This window comes from Podarcis raffonei, chromosome 10 (genome assembly GCF_027172205.1).
Source record: "Podarcis raffonei isolate rPodRaf1 chromosome 10, rPodRaf1.pri, whole genome shotgun sequence".
Lineage (NCBI taxonomy): Eukaryota > Metazoa > Chordata > Lepidosauria > Squamata > Lacertidae > Podarcis > Podarcis raffonei.
Genome location: NC_070611.1, coordinates 19,548,745 through 19,572,281, shown reverse-complemented (window position 1 = coordinate 19,572,281; position 23,537 = coordinate 19,548,745). Strand labels below are relative to the sequence as shown.

Below are 23,537 nucleotides of genomic sequence, written 5' to 3'. Positions count from 1 at the left end.
TTCAAACTTGGGATGAACAGGCTATATCTCACATGGCTTGCACTGTCAGGAAACTGCAGAAGCTATTTGCAAGCAGTGTGTCAGCAGCACGTTAAGATACTCACATTTTAAAGAAGTGCAGCCTACTTATGTTTCCGGTATACAAAAATATTGTAATCTTGATGTTTTTGAAGTTTGAAAGCATGCCAGTGCAAGTAGATAAATAGGTACCGCTGCGGCGGGAAGGTAAACAGCGTTTCCATGCGCTCTGGATTCCATCAGTGTTCTAGTCATGCTGGCCACATGACCTGGAAAGTTGTGTGCGGACAAACGCTGGCTCCCTTGGCCTGAAAGCGAAATGAGTGCTGTACCCCATTGTCACCTTCGACTGGACTTAATTGTCCAGGGGTCCCTTACCTTTGTTGTGAAGGCGCTGTCATAAACACCACTGTGGACTGAGAACAAAAGAGCCAAGAGATCTACTAAATCTCTGATTTTATTAATATGATCAACATACTTATACGTGCAGATATGCAACTAGCAAGATATTTCTCTAAGATATAGCAACAAACCGGTGACGGCAATAAAAATACTTGATGCTTGTGGATATACAGTCTCCTTTGTGAAATTCTCTGCAATTTGGTCACCAAAAATATGTTAAGTTTTATGCAAAAGAGAGCAGGCAATACACACAGCAACTGCAAAGACAACAAGACTTTTAATGCACAGACCCCTTCCAACATTGCCTGACCTTGTAATATTAATGCATTATGCAATCTGTTGGTTTACAACAGCCATTGTTTCCATGGGAGCAGCAGGCTAGCTGTCATATTTGACCTATGGGCCAGGGCATTAGATTCCCTCCTGAAACTTATTTAAGAACACAATCCACTTTCCAATTTGAGCTAGTTATGGTAATGTTGGATTTTGCTATCCTGGCTGAAGCATAACCTGTGCATGAGTTAGCAGACAAGAAGAAAAAAAAGTCACACCACACCGTGTTTTTGAGTCAAATTAATTTTATTATGCTCCATGATGAATTGCCACCAGTGCAACATCCTATTCACTGTACATTAAAAAAAAAGAAAGCCAAAGAGAAAGAAAATTCACATACCAAGAATTTCAGTTTGATGAAACGGAAAACTGAACGACTGAGATGCTTTCAGAGTACAAGCGGCTAGTTGATATTGTCTATGCGTAGTGCTGAGATATAGGCCTCAGGCTCATTTGCTAATTGCCAAGGCTACCTGGACAGTCAATTTAACTGGTGCATGAAGCTGCCTTGTTACAACAGTTAGCAGTAGTGATTCAATGACATGAAACGTCGCCTCCAGCCCACATGGGAAAATGCAGAAACATGCAGCTGTGACTTTGTAGCCTAACTGTAACCGCAGTCATGCCTTAAATTAAGACCGTACAATATGCTATTGAAAGCAAAACATCTGAACTTTTGTGCAATAATGTGGATACACTTTATAGGAAAACGAAACGAAAGCCTGTTGGGCAAGTGATTAATGGATTACACAAATATCTCAGACATAAAATATTAAATCTTTCCAAGTTCTCTCGACTCTAGAAGCATGTGCTTTATTCATGCTAGTAAGTAACATCTTTGGAGGCCACCTGAGCAAGATCTATTTGAAAAATGCCCTTTATGATTACAGAGCTGGAGAGACAGCACTAAACGCTGTCCCGAAGGCCATTAACACTCCCTCTCATGTGCACATTCTTAATCCTACTTCAGAGCATTCAAATCAGGCTTCAGCCAACCTGCCCGCAGTCCTCAAGCCATACTAGCAGCAACAGTGGCTGAAAGTCTTTCCAGCAGCAGGCAGTGCTGTGGCTACAACCGCAGGGAGAGGAGGAGACCTTTAAAATTCTCCTTTCCCAAGCCATGTGCTTAAAACAAAAGTTACCCTCATCGGAATAATGTAGCTTTGCTTCCAACACCTCCCTCTTCATCAACATAACCTTTAAAATCCTGTTTTCCTCGAGTATTAAAAATCCGGATGCTAGACATACATTATAACTGCACTAAGATATCCAAGCCAGGTCATATTGCAGGTCCAGCCTGCCAAGATCAAGCCAACACTGGGTTTCAGCAAATACAAATTTCATCCAATATACCATGAATAGAGAAGATGGGGAGAGGGGAAAGAAGCATGTGTTAATTGTACGCCAGATATTCCTCCCTTGATACACTGTGCAGCAGCGAGGCAAGTTGATTATTCCTAGTGTTTTCTACTTCAGTGTCTCCTTGCTGCAAGTATGGGGTTAGCACTGCCAATGCCTATCTTAAATGCAGCACCCTGCATATAAAATAAGGAGATAATCCAAACGTTAAGTCCATTAGTAAATACGAAAATTAAGGTGAGAACTCAACTTTCCCCGTCGTACGTCGGAACGCGATTTCCAAGCACATCCCTTGGCGTCATTTCTAAGCGTGAGGCAAATCAAACTGCAATATGCAAGTTCAGTGCGTATAAAAAGCAGTGGTTTAAACCAACTTTGCAGTAGTGAGACCCTCTCAAAAGGCAAGCAGTTCAGTGAGCTCTACCTGGAGATTTAGTGTCCAAAGGAAACAGGGCAACATTGACCCATTATGCTTGAATAAACCCATAGGGGTGCATGCGAGGAGTGGATCTCTGAACATTAATAGGCTGACAGGCACAGAGCCTACCCATTCTCAGCTTATCCAGCCAAAGGGAGTTGAAAGGAAACATCAGTGAAGAATTCATGCTCATATCCCTTCTCTCCCCCACAAACTTTCCCCATCGCTTTTGGAAAGCCCGTCACAGTCAGGAGAAGTATATATTTAAGGCATCCATCCATCCCTGTATAAATGCTTTCAATTTCTAGATCACAGATCTGGTGCCTAAATTGTGTTCGGTTTATACTGTAATCCATCAAGACTGCAGAGTGACACCACCTAAATTCATTTATTAGTATTCTCATGCCCTACACATTTTAAAATTAATTTAAATCCGCTATTATTCAGAGCAAACTTTATAACCACAGCCCTTCAGTAAAAAACAGCATATAAAAATAAATAAACGCCCGCAGCAGTTGCCATAAATGTAGACTCCTCCTCTTCATTGTGAAAGGTAGCTGGTAAAAATCAGAGGTGGCTTATATCAGAGATGTCACACTCTGAAACCAACAGGGAAGTTTCTAAATTGAGCATTCAAGGTGTCAACGCTGCCCGATAGCAGGAAACACAGTGCTCCAGAATCAGGGGAAATTTTCACAACTGCTTTATTATTGTTATTATTATTTTACGATTGTTTTATGTCAGCTTAAATGCTAAATTTAAATCGCAGCGGTATGAACTGCAACGATTCATTGTTTTATCAGCCTCACCCACGTGGCAGAGTTTCCAAGATGAAGGGGCTAAAACTAGGAGCTGCATTGCTTAAAGAATGTAGTGCTATACTAGGTTTTAATAAGAAAATTTAGATACAGAAAAAGTAGGGTATGAAAATAGTGTTTTCCTTCTTGCATTATAACTAAATACATTTAAGGTGTGTTTGTCAATCTCGCATATTACATTAAAACTCCCTTATTGATGGAATGGAAAGTGTTTACATGTACACTGAGCAACCCGGTGTAAACTTGTACACATTAATTTCGGGAGTAACTTTGTATAGGATTATGACAAACCTTTACAGATTAAATGAGGTATTGCACAGATTAATAAAAAAGCAAAAGGCAACAAAAATATACAGCAAATTGGTAGAACATTTACATGATAATTTTACAGAATCCATAGACAGAAAGTAGTTTAGTATTTCACCTTAAAAATATATATGATATATAATATACTGATCAGTCATCCCATTCATCATCATCCTCGAAATCTTCTTCATCTTCTTCGTCCTCATCTTCATCTAATGGTAAGAAAAAAATTAAGTTATTTTTGCAAGAACTAAACATTCAGCAAAAGCTAGTGTTGCCATTTCCGCCCCCAACACCCATTTAGTTGGTAATGAATGGCATTTGCACAGTAAGAAATAATAACAATAATAGTAATAATAATATGCCTGGGCATGTATGTGAAAAATTGTGACTATTTAAGTACCCAGGTCCTAAGTCGCATAGTAATTGTATATTACTTTCCTTCAGAGTAGAGTGCATATTATTTATGCCTACCCCATGATTTTTGTAATAACAGCTGACCAAAACATGATTTTCTTGATGGTGGCACAGTATTAAGATCTAAGTGACAGCTTCAAAATATTTGTAATATTCCTGCTATTATCTATATACTTTTTCCAAATAAATAAGCAATCTATCTGGTTCAGGAGAATAACCAAATAACCTATTCTTTTTTTAAATAAGGGGTGCTTATGGAAACAGAAACAAGCTTCCATAAATTACACCCATTGTGTGGGTTGTGACAAGCAGTTCTAGAATTGTATAAATTAGTAAACTGTTGATTAATATAATTTTTACGGTTGCTACAAGGCTATTTTTCAATACAGCTTTTTCTTAAAACTTCACACGGCTGATAAGCCTATAATCCCTTTCTGTTAAATATTATTATATCGGCAGATAGAATAGATGCTATAATCCATGTTATAAACGTGGGTATTAATTCAAAGAAACAAACTGCACATGGCTGTATTTAATGCGCTACCTGAAGAATGAATGGCTTTGCTCCTTTTCTGCATAACTTCCATTAGCGCTCCCACGATACCCGAAGTGGGAGCAGGCGTAGGCGGTGCACTCTCTTGCCCATCAGATACCTGGGGTGGAGGAGATTGAATACAGAAATGTAGAAGCGTACATAGAACTTAGAACATTTAGCACTCAATTTCTGAGAAGCCAATGGCTAGAGCATACCTTCAAGTAAACAGAAACAAGGGCAGACTGATTATTCTATGCTTCGTACTTTTACTCGATCACCAAAAGTCTACTTAGGTGGAAGAACGTGCCGAAGGTTTAAAATCAAGGGCATTTTTAGGAATTCGCATTTGACACAGAAAAGACAGCTAATGAAATTCTTGTGACAAACATATATTACTATATTACAGAGGTTGTGGACTCTCCTCCCTTGGAGGTGTTTAATAAATAATAATAATAATAATAATAATTTATTATTTATACCCCGCCCATCTGCCTGAGTTTCCCCAGCCACTCTGGGTGGCTCCCAATCAAGTGTTAAAAACAATACAGCATTAAATATTAAAAACTTCCCTAAACAGGGCTGCCTTCAGATGTCTTTTAAAGATAGGATAGCTACTTATTTCCTTCACATCTGAAGGGCGGGGGTTCCACAGGGCGGGTGCCGAGAAGGCCCTCTGTCTGGTTCCCTGCAACCTCATTTCTCGCAATGAGGGAACCGCCAGAAGGCCCTTGGCGCTGGATCTCAGTGTCCGGGCTGAACGATGGGGGTGGAGATGCTCCTTCAGGTATACAGGACCGAGGCCGTTTAAGCAGAGGTTGGATGGCCACCTGTCATGGATGCTTTAGTTGAGTTTCCTGAATTGCAGGGGGTTGGGCAGAATGATCCTTGGGGTCCCTTCCAACACGATTCTACGATACACACTACACAAAATTTTGCTAGTAAGCAAAACTAAAGAACAAAAAAACCCAGTGATACTCACAGACTTCAGCTGTATACCCTGCCGTATCTGATCAAGTAGCGCGTCTCTTCCCGAGCTGGAGACCGGACGACTGCTCTGTTCTACTTTTTTCAATTGGGCCCCTTCTCTGATTTGATCTAAGAGAGCTGCTTTATTTCCTGCAGGAACTGGAAGCTGATGGTCAACCTCGACTGGGACGCCGGGCGGCGGAGGAGGACCAGGAGGGGGAGGGGGTGGGGGAGGCGGAGGAGGCACACAAGAACCACCCAAAGGTGGCGGAGGGGGAGGAGGGGGGCCGGAGGGGGCCGAGGAAGAATGAACCGGAGGAGGAGGAGGATACATCCTGTTGGGGGGCGGGGGCGGCACTGCACCGCCAGGTCTGGAAGGAGGCGGAGGGGGTGGCGCTGCGGTCGGAGCTCTTGAAGGAGGTGGGGGAGGAGCTCCCCTTCCCCTAATAGGAGGGGGAGGTGGCCCTGAGCTATGTGGTGGGGGGGGAGGAGGAGGAGGGGGAGGGCCGCCCCTGGATGGTGGAGGGGGTGGAGGAGCTGAGAACAAAAAACAAACAAGTGCTTAGTCACTTATGGAGGGACAGCTTTCCCCACCGACCAAGAGCTGCATCAAAAAGACCATTTTGATTTACAGAAGAGCTCAGTTCCCTTGCCTTTCCCCCGGGGAACCTCACTCAGTTTGCAGTCTGTCCTCCATCACAAATGTGACAAGTTCAGGACATGCATATCCATCAAGAAAGGGCAGTTCACGCTGCTATATTTCTGCAGTGACAGTACAGTGGTACCTCAGTTGTCTCTGTTGATGATGATGATGATGATGATGATGATAATAATAATAATAATAAAATTTCTTTATTTATACCCCGCCCATCTGGCTGGGCTTCCCCAGCCACTCTGGGCGGCTTCCAACAAAATATTAAAATACCGTAATGCATCAAACATTAAAAGCTTCCCTAAACAGGGCTGCCTTCAGATGTCCTCTAAAAGTCTGGTAGTTTTTGTTCTCTTTGACATCTGGTGGGAGGGCGTTCCACAGGGCGGGCGCCACTACCGAGAAGGCCCTCTGCCTGGTTCCCTGTAACTTGGCTTCTCGCAGTAAGGGAACCGCCAGAAGGCCCTCGGCGCTGGACCTCAGTGTCTGGGTAGAACAATGGGGGTGGAGAAGCTCCTTCAGATATACTGGACCGAGGCCGATAAATATTTCGGTTTTCAAATGCTGTAAACCTGTAAATGCTGTGGTTTTTGAACACGTCTCAGATGCTGAACATGCCACGTGGATTCCGTAGAATTTTCTGCATTGAGTTTTTGGACGTTTTGGAACTCGAACAGTCTTCCAGAACAGATTATGTTTGAAAACCGAGTTACCACTGTACTACCATTTTATCAGTTTTTTAAAAATATATATATTAATTTCCAGTTGAGCATATCTGGTCTCTCATCCAGCTAGCATCACAACTGCAACTGCAACAAACCACTCTCTGCACACCAAGCAAAAGGGAAAAAGTGGGGTGGGGGGAAGAATGCATGTTCTCAAATGTCTATACACGTCAATGCCAATATTTACAAGTGACGGTCTATCTGCATGGCTTTCATGACATTGAAGTTTTATACTCACAGCCTTTAGGAGGATAATCTTAACACAGCAGCAAAGCATTTCCAAAAGGAACCAACTCTCTCCACAGAAAGGTTAATACTTTGTGTTTTAGAATCACTGAAATTTGAAAATTTTCCACCTCACACAAAGCTATTGCTCCCAATTGACTGTGTTACCCAACTGTTAAAAAAAATGGGTAAAGCGTTTTCATACACTAGAAAATGGGCAACATATAGTTTTGCCCAAGATAGCTCATTTGTCATTATAAAGCAAATCAAACATGGCTTTGTTGATTTAGGCACATTTTTACTGCAACAGGGAATCCAATACAGATGGCAGGCCTAATCCCCACTTCCATATAATGATCAATGGAAGGTTCCGAATAACTTTTTACCGTAGCCCCACATCAAATCCAGCAAATCATCTCAATGTCTAGGCCACTGAGGCATAGGTATATGTGTAAAGGCATTCATTTTGGAAGAACTTTAAGTAGCCAAATGAACTAAGGCCTTAGCTCACCCTGATCTTGAGCACTAGCATATTCAAGTTAATCTTGACATATACATATAGGCCATCATTCTCTGTTTAATTTTCAAAATGGCAGCTCGACTCTTCCACCCATCCTTAACAGTGAGAGGAGGAAGAGGAAGGATGGAATACGCATCACCATGCAATATTATTAAGGTCTCTGTAATATTATTTCCTGCTACTTGCAGTCACCATTGAAGAAATCACCTTGCTAGTGAATGGCCTCAGTGCTTCGCAAGATTGTGGCTGCAGTCTCATACCTATTCATCTCACATAACTCAACTGAGCTTACTTCTGAGCGCAGACTTGCATAGGATCGCACTTTAAGACTCAAATCTTTCTCCATACACAATCTCTACCTCTGTGTTCAGAGCAAGTACGGAGCTGTTCATTCCCAAAACCCAATTAAGAGCTAGTAATTGGTAAAATGTGTTCCACTTAGCCATGATGAAGAAAACCACTTGTAAGTACAGGGTCTCTTGCTATTAGAACAAGGAAGCCCTTTGTTCAAAATTGCTAAATTAAGATCTTAAAGCACACGCACACACTTCAAACAAGGATATATATCTTATAAGGCATATTATACAGTAGGCTGAAGCACCAAAGGACAGCAGGTTAGTGACTTTAACAAAAATTAATTGCAGGGCACTGTTTACCAGTAATATCCAATGGAAAAAAGCCACAACTTTTAACTATATAAAATGGTTACAAATTATGTATTGATGTATCAATTCCTAAATCTGGTATTTTTTAACCCAAATGTGTAGGTATTGTGTATCACACACCACTGCAATGCAAAGAACTCTGAAGATTAGAATTCATACATACCACTCCAGAGTGGTGGACCTAGATCATAAATGTAACATATATTAACTTTTTCTGAAGCATCCTAGTCTCATTTACTTTCTTTAATCCACTGCCATGAAACTGTTGGTCTCTAGCCTCTGCTGTCTACCCCATAATAATTATGCTACAGAGGCACATGCACCTATGTAGTAAATGGGTGGTACCATGTAAGTGTTGAATCATGACAGAAATTCTTGGTTCTCCAAAACAAACAAACCCAGAGAAGTCAATTTCTACAGAGTAATGAACTCCTGGGATACCCCCTGCTCGGGACTCAATTTTTAAACATTTTGGATTAGATACAGGATGGTGTTTAAAACAGAAAAGTTTGTTGGCTGCAGAGATTTTGTCAAAGCGATGTGTATTCCATTTCAAATTACCATATTTTTCGTTCTATAAGATGCACCAGACCATAAGATGCACCTAGTTTTTGGAGGAGGAAAACAAGAAAAAATATTCTGAATCTCAGAAGCCAGAACAGCAAGAGGGATCGCTGTGCCGCGAAAGCAGCAATCCCTCTTGCTGTTCTGGCTTCTGGGATAGCTGTGCAGCCTGCATTCGCTCCATAAGACGCACACACATTTCCCCTTACTTTTTAGGAGGGAAAAAGTGAGTCTTATAGAGCAAAAAATACGGTAAGTGTGTTTAACAAAACATGCAAATAGAAATCCATTTAAAAAATCTGGAGAAGCATTTCTCAGCTTGATGTAATGGGCTGGATTCATACTGTGGTCCCACCTGCAGGAGTATCCAGAGTTCTGCTCACAGGATGCTTCCACGAATTGGGGCAGCAGGGAGAAGAGAGTTTAGTTTGATCCCCTTTCCTCAGCCCATCCTCTCAGGCCTCAGGAAGAGTGCAGAAGGTAGAACTTGGAGCTACAGTGAAGTCTGGCTCAAACCCTGCATTTTTGCAGGCATTACAAAGCATGAGTGGATGGCACGAGGACTCACCTTGTCTACGCAACTCGTTTTTAACAGCTTCCACACCTCCTGTTTTTTCAATAAAATCATATATAACCTTGGATGTTTCTTTGTCTTTCAGCTGAGCCTCTGAAATTCCACACATGTCAAACAGGTTTTTCAGCTCTGGATCCAAATTGTTAACCTAATGGAAACATTAGAGCCGTTAGAAGCTACTTTTTTTGTTTTGTTCAGCAAACACAGATCCTTTTATTAGAAAAGTTTCTCCACACAAAACCTTGGGCTTTGTGGCAATGATGTAGCATAGTTTCTGGGAAGATTTCTGTTTTCAGGCATGAAGCTCAAAGCATTCTTAGTTAAATCGGCTTGCATGGCAAATTTAAAAACCTTCATGACAAAAAAAAAGTATGAATTACAATTGCCCTCCTTTCAATTTTTGTTTCACATAAATATGGAATGACTGTAGAACGCTTGGGAGTTTTGGAACAGTAACCACCCTCATTCTTGCTTACATCAAATCCTGTGTTCGGGTCCCAGCCAACATGTCCAATGTGCCTAGAGGGAAAAAACGAAATGCAAAATTAGAATATATAAGGAGTATTACATATTTCAATATATAAGCTTCACGTTGATAAACTATTGCATTATAATTGATCAACTGATACAAATGGAAAATGGTTCGGATGAGACACAGCATTCTGTGCCTAAATGATTCTACAGATTCCACACATACTCTGAAATAGCCGGTGCCAAGAGATCTACTGATAGCATTTTAATTTTAAACAGTATCAATCTCAATTAAGAGAGTTTTAGCACATTTCAAAAACAGAGTCCCTGAAGCCTAAAAAATGGCCATACTATACTGATTAAGTCCATTTTTCATTTTCAGTAGTTAAGATAATAATGGAGACAACTTTTATTAAATATGGAGCCGGGTTTTCATTAAATTGCATTTGCCAGGTACAAGTTTCACTACTGTGTTATTTCGTATTCATATTCAGTAGTAAAAGATAAAAGGTAAAGGACCCCTGGACGGTTAAGCCCAGTCAAAGGCGACTATGGGGTTGCTGTGCTCATCTTGCTTGCAGGCCAAGGGAGCCGGCGTTTGTCCACAGACAACTTTCCGGGTCATGTGGCCAGAATGAATGAACCGCTTCTGGTGCAATGGAACACCGTGACGGAAACCAGAGCGCACAGAAATGCAGTTTACCTTCCAATCGCAGTGGTACCTATTTATCTACGTGCACTGGTGTGCTTTAAACTGCTAGGTTGGCAGGAGTTGGGACAGAGCAACAGGAACTCACCCTGTCACAGGGATTCGAACCACCAACCTTCTGATCGGCAAACCCAAGAGGCTCAGTGGTTTAGACCACAGCGCAACCCCCATGTCCTTTACCATTTACCTTTAGCATTCAGTAGTATAGCACTGTTAGAAATCATGGATGCCACTGGATGCTCGTCATCCTTCAGTGGCAATGTAAGTGGGCTTCAAACTTTCTACATGGAAAGGTGCTTCACCTTCTACACCAAAGTGTATGTCAAGGAATATTCAACATTTTTTCGTGACTGCCCTGCATGGTGAAAACGGACTGAGATACATTCTAGATGCACACTTGGGACAGCAGTAGGATTTCACTGTCATGTCATGAAAATCAAGAACGTGCCCAGTGCAGCTCTGTGTAACTGCAGGATAAGCTTAATAGTGACAGAAAAGCTGATTGCCATCAAGTCTGCCCACTGAGATATCTAAATAAAGGATCTCAGCGGAAACTTAATTACTCAGTATAAAAAGTCTGCTTGCATGCAACAACAAAAGCTAAGACACCATGCATACATGATAGAATACATAATGAAAGTTGCTTCTGATATTAGTATTATGATTGGTTAAGCTCTTTAACCTAACCCGTATGTATTTTATTGGGACATCTGAAGTTCTCCATGTACAATGAAACATGATCTGATGCTCGTTTGTTTATTGCTGTTTCAACCATCACAGTCATATTAACCATCGGGGGGAAAACATTATACAATTTACAATATATACATAGTTACAACATCGAAACATTGAAACACCAACACACACAAATACAAATCGATTTGGTAGCTATCAATTGCAGTCACTAAATAACTCTTGGGTGTTATTTTTCTAGAAAAAGAGGTGCTGAAACTCACTATGAGCGCCTCTCTTGTTCTCTTAGAATGGCAATGGCACCCACCTGAGAGATGCCGGACCTGAGTTCTGACAAGTTCCGTCTGAGAAAAAGCCCTGGTGCCTCTAATTTTCCAGTGCTAAAAAACACCTGGATCTCACCCTTAATGGCAACAATTATCTGTGTTGCTAATCCTTACCATACAGGGACCCATGAGATATTGGCAGATTTTTGATAGGCTTGAGAAGGTAGATGACCCACCCTGTAAGGTCAACCAACATCCACTTCAGAGAAGATGTTTTGATTGTTGGTGCTAACCAAATACACAACTGAGAACTAGTGCCAGAGCATGTCTTTTTCCTTCTCTCTCTCCCAACCTGTAAGTCTTTATCTGTATGGCTAAGGGAAGGGACTGTTTTGCAATTCTTCTTTGGAAGTCACTCAGCAAACTCTTTTTTTTTTAACATAATTTTTATTAACAGGCCAACTCTTTTCATCAGGGTAAAAATGCTTTAAACAACCAAATGTCCAGATCAGATTCCTGCACATAGGCCAATACTTTTCACAAGTGCCAGTTAGTTAGCAGAAAACATAGCTAGGTTACTTAGAGGGAACACCATGGTGTTCATGCAACTACACTGGGCTGTTGGTTCATTTTGGGACCAATTCAGAGTGCCCTAAATGGTTAGGGACCATGTATCCCAAGGACCACACCTTCTACCACGTGTGCCCAGTTACGCTCAGAAGCCATCCTCAAGAGTACTCCTACCGTTTGGGAGATCTATGGATCTCCTTCCCTAGGTAGGCTTGCTTGGTCACGTTTCAGTATTAGAAGAAGACATGCTCGCTCACACTTTCAAGCATGCCACAGCTGCCAATTTTAATTGATGGCTTTGTTGGCTCTGCTGGATTTCATCACCCTACTTTGTTTCTCCTGCTTTTGGAGGATTTTCATACTGAGTTTTACTGTATTGTTGTTTTATTGTGTAAGCTACCCTGGGCCTTTAAAAACACACAAACACACACACACACACACACACACACACACACACACACACACACACAAGGGTGGTCCATCTTAAACTACCTTAACTTAATACCGCCATTTCCAAAAATTACCATGGAGAAAATCTTTAAAAGGGCAACTATTTAGTATTACTTGCAAACTGATTTTCTTCCCAAATGAATTTTTGTGCCTATCTGTAGAAGGTTATAAAAAAGAAACGGCGCTCTTACTGGAAGTTGCTTGGAGTTCCAATATCTGCCTTTGTTAACCTCTTCTTTTTTGCTTTTGCTTTTTTCTTCTCTTTGGTATATGAAATGTTGTTGACTTGTGAACCATAAAATCTGTTAGTGGTGATTTCTGGATTTTTGATGTCAACAGTTGCCATTGGTAGACTTGGACCTGTAGGAGTGCAAATAGATTCAAATTAATTTGGTCTGCCATCTTATGTTTCCTGGACTCCAAGTATTACAGAATTATGTTTTAAAAGCAAAATAACAACTAGGAAAACCTTTGTTGTTTTTTTCGCACAACACAGAGGGCCAGAAGATTTCAATCAGTATCAATTATTATTACCTCAAAATGGTTCATTTAAGCACAGAAAAAGTACCATCAATCCAATATTCCCATCCCCCAATCTCATTTCAAAAACTGTTGTTTAACAGATTTCTAACAGTGATAGCTCTAGCTCTAAAATATTAAGACAAATCTTTCTATGCCATTTTACAACAGAAATAAGTGGACACATGTTGTCAAGATGTATTAGAATTTCTTACTGTTATAATTTCTTGAGAAACTGAGTAATTTCTTCCTCAATATTTCTTACTCTTCTAAATATGTGAGCCTATCAGTATAATTATTTCTTATGTGCAAGAAATCTTTATAAAATTCATGGTGCAAGTTGAATAATGCACATAAGTTATCTTCCATGGTGAGGCAGCTCTGTGTAGCAGAAGATCTTAGGAGACCACATATTTTAAAGACACTGTAATAGAAGTGAGCATTGGGTTATGCCTTTCTAGAGCGTTGCTAAGAAAGCAAGCTGCTGTCTTAACTGTATTCCACAAAGTTGCTACTAGAATACATGTTGGTAGTAAATCCATGTGTACCTGTCATGCACACCTGATGTTTGCCTATTTCTAGTAGCAAATATAATCAATATAAATATAATCAAACTAATTCTTGGAAATGTCACAATAAGAGTCTAATAATTTTGCTATTCTTGGTTACCATAATCTGCAAATTAGATCAGATTTTGATTTTTTTGTATCGTATAGAGACAGCTAAAAATTGATTTCCACAAGTAAAATTAAACAGAAATAAAAACAAAAACCACTGTTCATTATGAGGTCCATATTTTCAATGCTATAGATGGAGGATAATGCCTACTAGTTTGATTTGTAGAAGAAATAATCTTTTTCCATGTTGCATAAAAACCACTCAGTTTGTACATATATTTTTAATGCTGTCCCCCCCCCTTTAGCAGTGCCATCAAAAGCATGTTTGCTCAGAAATAAGTACCACCAGCCAATGAAAAGCATGCTTACCACTCTCATTAGGCTTGGGTTGTCCACGAGGAACACATGACTCTAAGGGACTTCCATTTTCTTCTAACACTGCCATATTTATATCCAACAAAATTTTCCCCATCATAACACAAGCACCTTCCCCATCAGCTGTCGAGAGCTCAATCAGTGAAGACGAAAGCGGCCTATAAAGTTCGTCATTTGGAAGAACTTGACAATATAGTGGTCTTAAGCATCCACTAATGTTGATATCTTTCACATCCTCAGAAGCGTTTTCCGAAAAGGTGGTACAAAACATTGCAATGTTTTGTGAAAATCCTTTATATTCCTCAGTTGCTGCCTGCTGGAGGGCAGCTTCCTGCAGACTAAATCAGATTCCAGCTCATGTGCTAAAATGAAAGTGGGCCACATGATTCCTGGCAAGCCCTTTTAAAACTAATTCTGATAAATCCCCATTTTCATCCTAACCATTATGATGGAAGGTCAGTAAATCTACAGCTCACTGCCTTAACATTGAATAGACTTTTCCATTACCAACATGAATAAAAACACAAATCCCAGGAAATTACAGGCTAATGCATTTTACATAACCAGCAATGCCAATTTGTTTAATCCTACAATTTTTATTCTGCGATGTTAACCAAGCCTTTCAACAATAGGGTGGTATTTAGCTACTTTAAAACGAATCATATATTGCACCTTTGTGCAAATATTCTACAACTGTCGAGGTTTGTACCAATAAAGGAAGAACACTATTTCTAATCCCCCCTCAAAAATTAAAATGATTCTGGCTCATGACTTAGCAGCTAAAACATCTGAGTGAATTCTGCAGATGAAAAGCTAATGTCAGTATGTCAAATGGTTTAAAGCTGACTTCCTAAGTCATTCCTACATAATCAGCATTTGCTAAGAAGAGGAGTTTGTCACTACAACATCCACATTTGTCAGTGGTCTTTATTCTCAGGCCTTCCTGCTTTCGCCTTCTACTGTACTGTTTGTATTGCAATTTTAAAGTACACTAAGCAATCCCACAGCTAATCAAAGCCAAACTGTCCACTTGCAATTTTAAAAGATGCACTGATGTTCAGATAGGCAATTGCATTCATGAGTGATAAGCTAGGAGTAAGTGAGCTACGTTGAAACAATCAAACAATTTCATGGTTACTGCAAGCAAAAACAAACAAACCAACCACTTACCATTTGGTAGATCTCTCCTTTTCTCTGTTAAAAAGGAAGAAAAAAAAACACTTTATACTATTTGTGCACAAAATAGAATATTAGAACCTTTTTCTTACCCTCCTGAGACATATTATCCGTGAAATGTTTGCCTATTATTATTTCAAACTCTACTTTAGAAGGTTTATTGTCAGGAGGAAAAAAAGCTAACTAAACTTCCATTCATTTTAATAAACGGTTCACATTTCCCTCAAATGGCCTGGGGATGACCTTGAATCTTTCAAATACTCTTTCAGCAGGGCTGCCATCGCTCCAGCTTGAAAAGAGGCTTAGAAAGTCCGGGTTCTCTATTTAAATCACAATTAAAAGTGCTATTTCATAGACATGTCTTCAATCTTTTTTCAAAATCTCAGTGGTCTAAGACAGATTGCTTATCCTCCAATACCACCCTGTCTGATCTTAGATATGCTCTCTCAGTATTTCAAGTGGACAAAAATAAAACCTGATCTTACATAATTATGACCAAGTATATAAAATGTCACTGAACTGGCACTGGCAAAAAAATTAGACCTGAAAATTATACCTACAATTACCTAATCATCTAACTTAACATCTCAGCATTTTTAGACCTACTAAAGCTTACACATCTCTGTGTTAAAGGAGGCAAGAGTAAAATCTGTGAGGGTCTGTGATTAATCGAAAAGTGTTTTAAAATACAATTGATGCATTAAAAAAACCCAAGCTGAGATTCTGAAAAAAGCAAGCTGACCCAAAAGCAGTGATACTAACATAGTAATGCATGTGTTGTTGCATTTAAATTTAAGAATGGTATTATTACAGTACAGAAATGCATATATTGAATGTGTAGCAAATATGTACAAGTAGTAACTGGTAGCCAATAATGATTTTCAGCTGTTAAAAATACCTCCATAACTGAAATATGGAGATCAGTGATTTCTGCCCCCCCCCCAACATTAGATCCAGAGGGTGGGAGGATCTTCCAGAGCAGATTACTTTTTTGAGGGGTGGAATAGCTGAAAATTGCTGAATACAACCCACCACAATCTGTTTTCCTCTAACAAAAATGGTATGATAAGCTTCCACAGGATATAGTGCATGTGCATTTTTAAAAACATAAAAGGCATTAAACCTGAAAACCTAATTTGAATAAACTAAATTTTAAGAGGTTTTGTTTAAAAATAAAAAAAAACTTGTTTAAATTGAGCACTGTAAGCACAGCAATCCTTCCACAAATTTTTAACTATAGAAAAGAGAAGCATCAGTCGTGTATCAAACTAGAAGTCATGGCTCACAACCGTTTGGTTTTCATTTCAGTTTGGCAACTATGCCCTCCTGCCTTAAGTTGGAATCCCTCACTTTCAGAAGATGATATGCTAACATTGTTTTATACTTCTTGAAACATTTATGTCCCTTGTTCAGTTATTTCCAACCAATTCTACAAACCCAAATTGTAAATCTGTTTGTGTGTGCTTTTAAAGTTGATGCATTTATTCACATTGGTATTGTCTTATTGTCTTGTTTTTATTTCTTGCTGCCTCAATAGTTTTCATGCTTAAAGCTGGGGTATAGTACTTAATTAAGACAGACAAAAGGCTGTCCTTCCTTGTTTACATTTAATAAGGTATTTTGGAGGTAAAAGGTTTGTGCTATTTAGAACTCTGTACAAAAGCTTAAATCCCCCAAGCACAACAGCAACGTGAAAGGGGAGAAATAGCTATGCCAATTTCTGTTTTATTCTTGTTTCAGAACCCTTTCGCTCAAAAATCTACTGGGCCCAATTAAAGTGAAAAGTTGCATACAGGTCCTATACGTTCCCATCATAGAGGGAAGTAAGCAAGCAGAGAAGAAGGAGCTATTTTTGGACCTAGTTACTGAAAAACAGGCTATGAGGCTATTTCTGGGCTATAACCACCTCACATGATGGAATACTCTTTCCACACAAAAAAACCTTCTGGCACTTTTTTATTTAAAACCCCCCAGCATATTTAGAAGGTTTGTCTGGACAGGGGGCAGCAAACCTTTTCAGCAGGGGGCCGGTCCACTGTCCCTCAGACCTTGTGGGGGGCAGGACTATATTTTGAAAAAAATAAAAAATGAATGAATTCCTATGCCCCACAAATAACCCAAAGATGCATTTTAAATAAAAGGACACATTCTACTCATGTAAAAACATGCTGATTCCCGGATCGTCCGTGGGCCGGATTTAGAAGGTGATTGGGCCTTAGTTTGCCTATCCGCGTTCTAGAACCATTAGGGAGTCTGGAGGGTTTTTTGCACAGAGAAGCATCCAACATGGCAGTCCCCACCTGCAATCTGAAGTAGTTATAGCCCAGATGCAGGCATTACCTCCTTATCTGCTTTCTGTGAGACGTAAGCCGTAGTGCAATACAACAGCTTGGAAAAGACACAGGAAGCAGTGTCCTATTTCTCGGATTTAACTCCAAGCAAGGCTCCCAGAATGCCTGCCTGTCAACAAACTTTCAGGGTTATAGAACCAGCTGCATTGTACATTCCACTGCAAATAAAACGGTACATTCTTGTCTGCCTTGTGAGATTGTCGCTGTGACTCCTCAATCTCTTATAGAACAAAAAATTACATCCAGTGGTATAGGATAGTCTTAGGACTCCATCTGGTGGCTTAACAGAGAAATCATTTCTGACCAGCGGGGGGAAGCCCTGAAATCTAAGGGAAGTCTAACTCCAGACACACAAAATCTGATTATAAAGCAATGCACTGATTTTAAAAGAAACATTTGAGTCATATATCCGAGACACAGAATCAGAAGTGAAGAGCTCCCTGCATCAGTATTCACCAAACAAAAGGCCGCTAAGTTAAATGGCCTGGTTATATATATTTTTCTTATTCTATGAACCAAGTTTAAGCAGGAAAAGATTAACATGGAAAGATTCTACACATGCACCATAGCAGTTTGCTTTGGCTACCTGGTCTGCTGAGCACTCTCCATGCATGTGCAGAACCCTGCTTTACATTCTAAGCCAGAGAGCAAAACCTGGGGACTTCGGTGGGAAATGGCACTTAATAATGCAGCCCAATATTATGAACTGGACAAATTCAGGTAACTGCAAGCTCCAGCAATATCTTGACTATAACACAGATAAAAATTACATGTAAACTGGAAGCTCAGAGAGCCAGCAGGGATTCCAGCTGTTGAGTGGCAATTTTAACCACTTGCCAACATCACAAAAATCACTGTAGACCATATCTGCACAATGGATACACTGCGGGAAGTTTGCCTGTATTTCTAGATATATAATGTGCAAAATGTCACTGAGATACTGTTTTATTCAGCCGACAGCAATAAGCACTTCATTGAATTAACAATACAACTGGGACTTACAATGAAGTGCTGCGGTGCGTTCTCACCTTTAATAGGAAAGCTTCTGCGGTTCAGGATTTTATGACCCGGTCATTTGACGTTCCCTCCCAACCCGTTTTCTTTTATAACTAAAACTTAACATTGTGCAGCTGCTGAGTGTGTGTGCTGCTCATTGGGCTGTTGTTTTTTGTTGTGTTTCTTTAAGGGGTTTCCCCCAAGTTTTCCTCTCCCTTAGAAAATTTGTAATTCAGCAATCCTTGGGATTCCCCCAACTATGGTGATACTCCCCCTCTTATTTTCTCAGCTGCTCCATTTTGGCTCCATTTCCATTGGTACTCACCACTCAAGTTCACTATCAGAAGAAGAAATAGTATTGGGGATTTCAGTACTGTTTCTCAAATTTGGGTCCCCAGCTGTTGATGGCTTACAACTCCCATCATCCCTAGCTAGCAGGACCAGTGACCAAGGATGATGGGAGTTGAAGTCCAACAACAGCTAGGGAACCAAATTTGAGAAACACTGCAGTATATTGTAAAAGACTAGGCACTGCTGAATCTAATTGTGTAACAGGAACCTGTGATCCTCCAGTTAATGGTCTACAACTCTCACCACTGACTACGTTGGGTGGGACTGATGGGAGCTGGAAACCAACAACCACAGGGTCCCAAATTCTATTTTATTAAGTCCTGCTAGCATTAGCTGTAGATTGTACAAAGGTCCAGTCTGTACATATTTATTGGTAACAACTATGTGTGCATGCCCCCCTTCAATCTCTAACCTATTTCTTGAATCCAGAGAAGCTAGAAACTAAGGAGGTCAGTTTCTGCCTTAAGAACGTTTTCTTCTAAGTTCTATACAAAGCAAAAATGTGTCGAAAAATCTACCAGATTTTCGTTGCCGTCGTCCAATTAAGTCCGTCACTGTCTTCTGGAATTTTTTAGCTTCTTCTTCATTAGCAAAATTAAGACCCACCTGACATGCCTGAAAAACAATTGTTTTCTTATGAACATAAGTTTTCTAAGAAACTATATTAAGACATGCAGGTTTTTTGCAATCTTAGTTTTTTTAAAATCTTAGATTGCTTTGAGAAATTAGGTACTGAGCGACTAACAAATGTAATAAATAATAATAAACACTAGATGTACCAAGGGGGTTTCAGTTTGTCACTGACAACTGCTACTGACTTCAATATGTATAAGGTGTGCCTATCTGTTCCCCTGAATTTTATTCATATGGTTATAAGATGAAGGAAAACAAATCTGTAAAAAATAATGAATTCATTTGACATTAACTTCTTAATACAAATTATCAGGAAAGCTGCACAGTTCTTTATATTACTTGATTTAGAGAATAAAAGAGAGACTGTGCAGGTGTAAATATACCTGGCAGCACAAACTGACAGGACCATTTTATTCCTTTTAATGTTGTTACAGAGATAACTATGCAAAATACAGCAAAATACTTACGTCTCCAGCAAAGGTATGAAAATATGGTCTAGGACTATTATATACAAAATTATTATACAATTCTTGTTCCCACAACTGTTTTCCATCCTAAAGAAAAATGGAAGGGGGAAAAAAGACACTGAGAAAAGTGACTGCAGACACATACTTATATGACTTCTGCATGCTGGCAAACTTTCTGCTTCCTATCAGTTGACTACATCCAAGATATTCTTAAGAGAGGACTCCATGCCATCTTCTTGAAAAGCAAAGAGCCAACACTATGCTGAGGACAAAGCCATCAAGTTGCATTGCTTCTTGGCTACCTGCACTTTGCCATCATTTATATATCACGGATTTAGATATATGCTTAAGTTGTTCTATACAATAAAATATTAATTTTCAGATTGACCTTTTATTCTGCAGTTCTTGTTGCCAAACTGTCAGGCTACAGCTCAACAGCTTGCTAATTGAGCTACGAGAACTTCTGCAGCTAGATCAGGAAGCAAAGCTCTGGCTTTCCACATGGTTCTCCTCCCAAGTACATTTATTTCGTTAGACCCATGTGTTCCTACTTTTTAAGTGTGACCAACATGCGCCACAAAGCTGAAACATATCACACACTCATTTCTGTTTCTACAGTTTAACAGTTCGTTAATACATAAATCAGAGGCATGCTATTCAACACATTTGGACAAATTAAGACAAGCACAAGCATATCTTAGAGATGGCAAAAGGAGGAGAATCTCACCTTAATATCATATATTCTGATAAAATAAGACCTTTGTGGATTGTCTTTTACAAGGCAAGCTACGCCGCAGCACTTCTTCGACCACATAGCATTGCGATCTGCTGCATAAATCTGAACAATTGCAGAAGACATTGTCTAAAAAAGAAGAAAACTTTTGTTAAGACTTGAGAGCTCATCATCATCATGTGACCTTCATATGTACAAACATGTAATTGTTTATGAAGCTGTGTAGAGCTTCATAAAAAATGGTGCTTGTTCTGGATAGCACTGCTGGAAATCTAACCAAACAACACCTATGAAAAATACAGTAAGGATGCTGCTTTTGCCTGAGCGATATTTTAAACAGATACAGTCCTGTCAATAGTAGAGCGCCAACCTTTGTTGAAAGGCACTATAAAATCCCACTTGGATTGCTACTACTGGGTAGCAAGGTTTCACAGAAACTTAGCACACACAGGATTTAATTCATTCAATGATGAATAGTCCAACACTGAACAAGAATATTCAACAAAAGAAATTCTTGTTTAGACAGCAAGTTATCAAGTTCCTCCATAGTCCTTAGGACGGTGAACCAAGTATTTTGTGGAAGAGTAAAAAAGAACTTGGGAACAATGGTTCAGACTCCATTATTCAGTAATGCATTTAAAACTGGAAGCTGCATTAGTTTTATAATCATCACAGGCTCAAAGGAAGTAAAAAATAGCAAATGTGATAATATCTAGCTTCTCATTTGCTGGATATAGGGATGTAAGTTAGATAATACAGTACAGATGTGACTTTTCTTATGAGCTTCTGGAACCCGTTTCCCCTCAACTTTTTCTTATATTGACCAGTTGCATGTTGAACTACATAACAGCAATAAAAATTAGTATCAGAATACACCATGACAAAGAGCTACAAGCCCTTAAGTCAATAAATCTATCTTTGTGGGGTTTTTAAAAATATATATTCGTTATCAGGGGCACAAAAATATCTTCAACATTTGGAAGCCTAGGAAGAACAAGGGGACACACCTGAGAGCAACAGTAAGGGGAAATGCTTTGCTAGCATCCTAATTGTTCTTTTCTTTCTTCCTTCTCTCTCCCCACAGAGCAGAGCTTTCCAAACTGTGTTGCGACAGGTTAGCGTGTCGGCTGCAGTGTGTAGGTGTGTCACACAAATGGTCCCCGCGTGCCTCCTGGGGCTGGAGAGGGGTTAGTTTAACCTCTGGTTTGCTAGTAAAACTGAATTACTGTGTCACGAATTGATGCATGCCTGAAAAGTGTGTCACCAACATAAAAAGTTTTGAAAGCTCTGGCTTAAAGTCAGGGCTCCACCCTACCTGGAGATTATAACCTTGAACTTGAGACCCCTTCCATCACCAAGTGGTTGCTTAGTTACGATTAGTAACTAAGGAAACGAAGCTGTGGAAGTGGATGGTGGCAGCCGGTCCCACAAACAGTAGTGCTGAAGGGTGGAAAAAACCTGCTCCCAGCACCAGGGACTAATTTCTCAGGTGCAGGGGATGATCAGATAACTGGACTTTTATAACCCTTCTGCAAATATCAAACATTTACCTACACTGCAGTTTACAGACTTCATTGCAACTCTGGTTCTGCAAGACTGGATAGCATATGCTATTTGCACTCTCTCCTTTCAAGGTTCATTGAAGTCTAGACACGACTGGCAGAATTTGAGATTTATTCAGAACAGGCTTTCCCTCTCAAGGGCTGGAGCAGCCAACATGAATCCAAGGCAGCCTTTAAGAACAGGTATCTTGCAAATTCCGACTACCTAATACAAAGTTGGTTATTGCTAACATTGCTTAAATGACAATCCTTTCCTAATATTGAAAGATTCATGGTCCTTTGAATGATCTACTCTAAGAGATGGATTCTAATGCAGCACTTCAAAGCAGCCGGCATACTTTGTACGTCGCTTTTCTGCAAAATTGTGGCCGAAGCAGTCCAAAGCACATCAACTGATCAAGTGTAAGGGTTAAAAATAAAAAAAATAGAGACAACAAGAAATAATTGCAATGTTATTAATACCAAAAAGCCCACCTATCCACACAATGTTGTATAAAACAATACAGATACACTAACCTAACAGCTTAAAATTAAACAGAAAAAAATAATGTCTAGTACAGAGATAAAATTGGGGGTGAGGGGATTACCATTCTAAAAAGACATTTCTCAGAAGCTCACATTAATTATCCTACATTCATTGGAGTGTAGCCACACTTACCACTTAAGGAACCCTTCCTTCCCACCCAAGGCTGCTACCGCTGTGAGGCCAATTCCTTACATAAGCAGTGGAACAATACCTGCAATTCCACCCACAAGCATTCCTGGGAGTTGTTTCACAGAGGAATGCCCTTGAGATGCCTTTAGACAGGGCTCTAGGCAGAGACAGGTAGAGCTCACCCTGCTCAGGCCCATGTCACAGTGGGGTGGACTTGCCCACAGGTGAGCCTCTGGGATGGGGCGAGCATCTGTTGGGCAGTGGATGAAGTGGACGACCGCCAGGGGAGCAGTGCACACCCCACCTGTGGCCGCAGAAGAAATGACCCCAAACATAAGGATGTAGAGGTGGCCCATCTGCCAATCCCCTCCCCATCATTCTTGTACTTTGGGTTAGAACCTAGGTAACTTGAGCAAGATAGTTCTTGAATCCTTTTGACCATTGTT

The 23,537-nt window shown here is 40.0% G+C and overlaps 1 protein-coding gene across 2 annotated transcripts in view; it reads right to left on the bottom strand.

The window, feature by feature from the left end:
* Positions 1-980: 980 nt before the first annotated feature.
* Positions 981-23,537, bottom strand: part of WASL (WASP like actin nucleation promoting factor) — a 34,499-nt gene continuing 11,942 nt past the window's right edge. Inside the window, exons 2-12 of one of the 2 annotated variants that reach the window (XM_053404815.1) lie at positions 20,869-21,003; positions 20,142-20,228; positions 19,560-19,656; positions 15,338-15,361; positions 12,848-13,016; positions 9,974-10,016; positions 9,492-9,645; positions 8,523-8,540; positions 5,586-6,109; positions 4,616-4,724; positions 981-3,866 (exon numbers count right to left, since the gene is read on the bottom strand). In XM_053404815.1, the coding sequence (XP_053260790.1) occupies positions 3,805-3,866; positions 4,616-4,724; positions 5,586-6,109; positions 8,523-8,540; positions 9,492-9,645; positions 9,974-10,016; positions 12,848-13,016; positions 15,338-15,361; positions 19,560-19,656; positions 20,142-20,228; positions 20,869-21,003 (1,422 nt within the window). In that variant the 3' untranslated portion in view covers positions 981-3,804. The remainder of the gene's footprint in view (positions 3,867-4,615; positions 4,725-5,585; positions 6,110-8,522; positions 8,541-9,491; positions 9,646-9,973; positions 10,017-12,847; positions 13,017-15,337; positions 15,362-19,559; positions 19,657-20,141; positions 20,229-20,868; positions 21,004-23,537) is intronic. The other variant, XM_053404816.1, reaches the window with a different exon arrangement.